The sequence below is a fragment of the Chiloscyllium plagiosum genome, chromosome 6, assembly GCF_004010195.1.
Source record: "Chiloscyllium plagiosum isolate BGI_BamShark_2017 chromosome 6, ASM401019v2, whole genome shotgun sequence".
In the NCBI taxonomy this organism is placed as follows: domain Eukaryota; kingdom Metazoa; phylum Chordata; class Chondrichthyes; order Orectolobiformes; family Hemiscylliidae; genus Chiloscyllium; species Chiloscyllium plagiosum.
Window position 1 is genome coordinate 139,439 of NC_057715.1, and position 6,838 is coordinate 146,276.

At 41.9% G+C, this 6,838-nt stretch overlaps 1 protein-coding gene across 1 annotated transcript in view; it reads left to right on the forward strand.

Moving 5' to 3' along the window:
• LOC122551024 (phospholipid scramblase 1-like) overlaps positions 1-6,838 on the forward strand; it is a 95,620-nt gene that overhangs the window by 56,676 nt on the left and 32,106 nt on the right. The window contains exons 2-3 of the mRNA XM_043692668.1: positions 4,246-4,299; positions 6,101-6,220. Coding sequence (XP_043548603.1) covers positions 4,287-4,299; positions 6,101-6,220 — 133 coding nt within the window. The 5' untranslated portion in view covers positions 4,246-4,286. The remainder of the gene's footprint in view (positions 1-4,245; positions 4,300-6,100; positions 6,221-6,838) is intronic.

A 6,838-nucleotide genomic window follows, 5' to 3' on the forward strand; every position in this document is an offset into this window, starting at 1 on the left:
GCCTTGCTATTCCATCCTTGATAATAAACTCAAGCATCTCCCCACTACAGAGGTTAAGCTAACCAGTCTATACTTTTGTCTACCTCCCTTTTTAAACAGTGACAGTGGCAGTCACATTTGCTGTTTTCCAGTCGGCTGGAACTGCCCCAGAGTCCAGCGAGTTTTGGAAAATTATCATAAGTGCACTTGCTATTTCTCCTGTCATCTCTTTTAGCTGGTACAATTGCAACATTTAAGAGGCATTTGGATGGATATATGAATAGGAAGGGTTTGGAGGGATATGGGCCGGGTGCTGGCAGGTGGGACTAGATTGGGTTGGGATATCTAGTCGGTATGGACAAGTTGGACCGAAGGATCTGTTTCCATGCTGTACATCTCTATGACTCTATACCCTAGGATGCATTCCATCAGGGCCATGAGACTTGTCTGTATTTGGCTCCATTAGCTTGCCCAACACTATCTCTTTCGTAATAATGATTGTTTCCAGGTCCTCACCTACCTTCATTCCTTTGACAATTACTGGCATGTTATTAATGTCCTGCACTGAGAAGACTGACACAAAATGCCTGTTCAAAGTCTTTGCCATTTCATTAAATCCAATAACTAAATGCCTCTTCTCATCCTCTAAATCCTTTATCTACTCTTTTTTTTTGTTTTATTTATAGAAACGTTTGCTATCTGTCTTTATATTCTGTGTGAACTTTTTCGCATGTTCTATCTTAATTTTTTAATAGCTCTTTTTGTGGCCTTTCTGTTGACCTTTAAAGTTTTCCCAATCTTTTAGTTTCCTGCTGTTTTTGGCCATTTGTTTGCCTTCTCTTTCAATTTGATAACCTCCCCTATTTTCTTAGTCACCCATTTCTTACAGTCGTTCCTTTTCACTGGAGACAATTTAATCACTGCCCCTTGAGATTTAATGGTGTTACCATCACTGAATCTGCCATAATCAACAGTCTTGGGGTTACCATTGACCAGAATTGAATTTGTCTCTCAAACTAGAGTAGGTTGGAGGCTAGGAATACATTGATGAATAACTCACCTCCTGTCTCCCCAAAGCCTGTCCATTGGCTATAAGGCATAAATCAGGAGTGTGATGGAATGCACCCCATTTGGGTTGGGTGCAGCTCCAACAACAGTAAAGAAGCTTGACACCATCCAGGACAAAGCAGCCTTGATTGGCACCACATCCTCGAGTATCTAATCTCTCCACCACTGATGCTCATTGCAGCCATGTGTACTATCTACAAAAGACACAGCAGAAATCCACCAAAGATCCTTAGATCCCATAACCACTTCCATTTAGAAGGACAAAGGCAGCAGTTACCTGGGAACACCATCAACTGCAAGTTCCCCTCCAAGCCATTCACCAACCTGACTTAGAAATATATCACTGTTCCTTCACTGTCCCTGGGTCAAAATCCTGGAATTCCTTTCCTAAGAGCAGAGTGGGTCAACCTACAACATGATGACTTCTGCAGTTTAAGAAAGCATCACTTCACCATCACCTTCTCAAGGGCAACTCGGGATGGACAATAAAAATGCTGGCTAGCAAGCAATGTCCATGTCCCACATGTGAATAAACAAAAAGAAATCCCACACCTAGTTGCCTAAATGCAGAAAATAATTTCAGAATATCTTCAAACAACTATTGTTGTTTACTAATTGCCATAAAGTGGATACTAATTGTCAAAACATTGACTATTGGGAAACCAAAGATCTGAAAAGGACTGATGTTGTGATATTTTGAACGTTGTTCTCTGAGATGTGCTGCTACAAGTGATGTGTGTTCCATGTCTACTACACACTGCACAGTAAAAGGCATATGCAGCAGAGGTAGAGGTCACATGATCATTACAAGTAAGCTAGCACACTAAGTCTGATTGTGTATCTCCAGAATGTTTCATTCAAAATAATACAAAAAAATGCTTTGCAATTATATGTATGGAAATTACCAAATTTTCATAGTTGGCAGAGTAAATTATCATTCATTACACATTTTGTTAAACTCCAGGTGGTTTTACTTTCATCACAACACAATCTTTAAAATTGCTGAAAAACTGGGGACATATGTTTCCATCTTGAAATCATCATTTAATGGTGCATTCTCAATGGAAATGTCTCTTATCAATCCAATTGCCAACCAATTTACACTCTCCTCAACCAGAAAAACTATTGGTTTTTCCCTAAAATTGGTGGTTTTGTGAACTGCCCTGATGTAAACAAGATAAAACATTTCACCAAAATGAGTCAATTTTTCAGTAATACTCAAGTTGTCTGCACCAAATAACTACCAATTTTTAAATAGTGTTTGTCTCCTAATGGTATGCATGTACATTATTGTTGGCTGTTCCTCTGGTATCTGCTCACTCGTTTTATGGCTGCTCAGGCATTCTTCACAACCATAATGAGATCACTTTATTCTGAATCACACAGCTTCTGTAGTTTATTGTATATATAGGCCGGTGAGTCTCACTTCTGTTGTGGGCAAAGTCTTAGAGAGAATTGTAAGGGATAGGATTTATGCACATTGCGCTGTATTCTTCTATGTTCTATGTTCTATGTTCTATGTTCTATATCTGGTCATTCGCTGCATACAATTGAGGTGATAACTGCTCAAAAATTGGTCTGAAACTGCCATGTGGGCTGATTCTTGCTGAGAGCATTGACCATTTGCCCACTGACTGGTTCTCCAGTGCTCAGCTTTAGCAACTTTGGGGTCCTTTTACCCTGATTTTGTCAGTCATCTTTTACTGATTCTGGCTTCAGGAGCTTTTATGCAGTTGGAAGAGCAGTTTCGGCTTGGGGTGAGATTAATCTTTGGTCTGAACTATTTTCAAAGGCTTCAATTAGTGAATACTGTATCTCCAGTCTGGAATTGCTTTGTACAAATCTTGCAGGATATTTTTATTAACCCTTTTTGCAATTTTCACTCTTACCTCAGAATTGCCATTTAATGGGGATAGAGTGCAGATGATGTATGGTGTTGGATTTCCAAATCTTTTATGAAGTAGCTGGCATCAGGGTCTGGAGCATGGCAGCACCTGGGGGATTTTGGCTGTTGGCTATAAGACGGCTGGTGAGCCAGGTTGAACTCTAGCGGTTGGTGGCTCTGTGGCATTGTTGAGATCTGGTGCAGTAAGCAGCAAGGCGGCTGGTGAGCCTGGATAGGACTTTGATAGCTGGTAGCAAAACAGCAACATGGTGGAAAACATGTGCAGTGTGAGGGAGAGATTGAGCCCTCATGAGGAAAGCCCAGCGCAGAGCACCTGCTGGCCCATTGCTAAAGAAGGACCGTAATGCTGAACTTTCTAACTTGATTTCTTTACTTTTCTACTTTGTACTTAAGATGACACTGTGTGAATGGCGATGATGTGAACTTTTCACTGGGCTCATATAACTTTGTACTTGAGCCCCCACACATGACAATAAAGCCTAATTCTAATCCTTAATTTGTGAGTTGAGAACAGTTGTCACTTGAAGCGATTTAAAATGTTCTTTCAAGCATTCTATCATTTCATTGGTAGCTGTCGACGTAAACTGGTCTCTTTCTGGTTCAAGGTAGTTAATGATGGCAAGATAATCAGTTAACTCAAGAAGTAGAAGATCTATTCCATCTTCAACCATGATTTGTCTGGGATATCATGATGTGAAGGTGCCAGTGTTTGGGGTGGTCAAAATCAGAAGTTATATGACACCAGATTATAGTCCAACAGATTAATTTAAAATCACAAGATTTCAGAGTGCTCCTCCTTCATTGGGTGAAGTGGAGAATGTAGCATAGGCATAGCATGTATAGGTGGAGAGATAATGACAAGATAATTTCGGGTAATTAAGAGTGTACAAATAGTGTGAGTAGAGTCTTGACAGGCTGAATGACAAGTCTTTGCAGGTAATCAAGAGATTTCATGTGTCATAAACAGCTTCCTTAGTTGCTCAGTTAGGTATTTATCACAAGCACTGCATTGGCTGATGTGTTCCTTAATTTCTTAGACATCCTCAGACTAGATTCAGTCCCAAGATTGCTTGCATGGATACATTCATCGTCTCTTTTCTTATCTTCTTAGGGATAATGACTACACTTGCTTTGTACAGATGGTAACTTAGCGAACCATTCCATTGTTTTCTGCCCAATACCGTCTTTCCTTTCATCACTGCTCCCAACGGCACTTGGAAATTCATAATGATTAGTTTTGTTCATCAAATTATAACTTGCCAGTCTAATTTGTATTCTTTCCTTTTCTTTAGTTACCTTTCATACATACTAAGTGGCAAAAGGAGCTCGATTAATGGCTGCTCAAGGTCAGTTCAACTTGTATATTCATAAGGAGAGGGGCTGAAATATGTTTATGGGGGGGGGGGGGGGGGGGTGTTAGGAGAGAAAAGTCATTAGTTAAAAAACACAAAGGACTGGATGTTATATGCCACCACAAGTATATTTTCGGTAAAATGCAAATAACTCATTATACATCAGTAGAGTTTGTTAAAAGTTCAATCAACTCTAATGCCACCCTGCCTGGAGGGTTCTTGTGGCACAGTGCTAGTGTCCCTACCTGTGAGCCAGGAGATGTAGGTTCAATCCCACCTGCTCTGGGAGTGGTATGTAGTAGATTAGATTACTTACAGTGTGGAAACAGGCCCTTCGGCGCAACAAGTCCACACCGACCCGCCGAAGCACAACCCACCCATACCCCTACATTTACCCCTTACCTAACACTATTGACAATTTAGAATGGCCAATTCACCTGACCTGCACATCTTTGGACTGTGGGAGGAAACCGGAGCACCCGGAGGAAACCCACGCAGACACGGGGAGAATGTGCAAACTCCACACAGTCAGTCGCCTGAGTCTGGAATTGAACCCGGGTCTCTGGCGCTGTGAGGCAGCAGTGCTAACCACTGTGCCACTGTGCCACCCACAACCACTGTAGTAGCATGGGCAAGTAGTTAGAATAGGCAAGTGGATGGGAGTGGGCACGCAATGTTTTAAAAAATATTTCAGAAGTGCAGGAAGCAAGTGGGTTCTGACTTGTGGGGTGCCCTTTTTGCACTGGGACATCTCACAGAAAATAGTAGCATTCTTCATTCCGTCCTGCATGGACATTAAAACCCACCATTCACCCCCTCACCTCTCCAAGATCGCCAAATGTTCCCTGCACAAAAGAGAAAATGCTGGAAAATCTCAGCAGGTCTGGCAGCACCTGTAAGGAGAGAAAAGAGCTGACGTTTCGAGTCTAACTGACCCTTTGTCAAAGCTGCCAGACCTGCTGAGATTTTCCAGCATTTTCTCTTTTGGTTTCAGATTCCAGCAGTAATTTGCTTTTGTTCCCTGCACAATGCCTCTTACTCACCTGGTCCGGAGATCCATTGGGCCTTCATTCTTGGGTTGGGTTTGTTAATATTATAGTCTTTTTGTTCATAAGGTACATCATAATTTGAGTAGTGTGATAGTGATGTAATAGTACAGTCAGTAACAGTGATTCAGGTTAAAAATGGAATTGAAAATAATGGTAGCTATAACTAGACATCCAAGCCCATTAGCTGGGCAAGGAAGCCGCTTTAAGCTTTCAAACATGCGAAGATAATGGGAAGAAGATCAATTCCTGGCAGAGATCTGTCCAGGTTAGCTTCCAAAATGATTTCCTTGTGTAACCAGAAGGCATAAGTTTCTCTTCCAACTAAGATGAAGAAAGATTGACCCTTTCCTGCTCAGGAGAAAGTGAAGTCTGCAGATGCTGGAGATCAGAGCTGAAAATGTGTTGCTGGAACAGCGCAGCAGGTCAGACAGCATCCAGGGAACAGGAGAATCGACGTTTCGGGCATAAGTGCTTATGCCCGAAACGTCGATTCTTCTGTTCCCTGGATGCTGTCTGACCTGCTGCGCTGTTCCAGCAACACATTTTCAGCCCTTTCCTGCTCATGCAAACTAGAAGTATTCTGTCATATTTGAAATGATACATTTACCATCTGTGTGGTAATAAGTTATTTTACACTTTTAATTTAGAAGCATCATAGTAAACTCTTTTATGAGAAAAGATCTAAAATTAGATTCATATTCAGTAACTTTAGTTTTGAAAATTTCTTGCACTTTTCCCCCCTCCAGGTCCTTATTCTTACCCTGCATATGGACCCACAGCACCTCCATATCTTCCAGTCCATCGTCCACATGACCCATACCCACCACCTCTGAATCAGTATGGTGTTCCTCCAGCTGGCTCTGTTGGTAACAACTTTTCCAGAACTTGTCTTATTGAAATTAAGTAATTTTCAACCTAGCCATTATTCATTTGATTATACAGTCTAATTTTGATAAATGTTTTAATAATCTCAAAATAACTAAGCTGTTACAATCCCTGTAGAAGGTTTGGGTGAAGATTTGTAGCTTGGGTGCTCGTTGTTGTGGTTCTGTTCGCCGAGCTGGGAATTTGTGTTGCAGACGTTTTGTCCCCTGTCTAGGTGACATCCTCAGTGCTTGGGAGCCTCCTGTGAAGCGCTTCTGTGGTGTTTCCTCCGGCATTTATAGTGGCCTTGTCCTGCCGCTTCTGGTTGTCAGTTTCAGCTGTCCGCTGTAGTGCAAGCCAAACAAAGAACAGCCAGGGAATTCCTAGAAACATGGCACTCATCCACAAACTCCATCAACAAACAAATCGACCTGGACCCAATATACCGGCCACGACAGCGGACAGCTGAAACTGACAACCAGAAGCGGCAGGGACAGGCCACTATAAATCAGATGCCTAAGGGAAAGACAACAGAACGAGGACATGCCGCAACCCAAAGGACTCACTACACTACCATACATCAGGAGCATTTCAGAACTGACAGCCAGACTACTGCGACC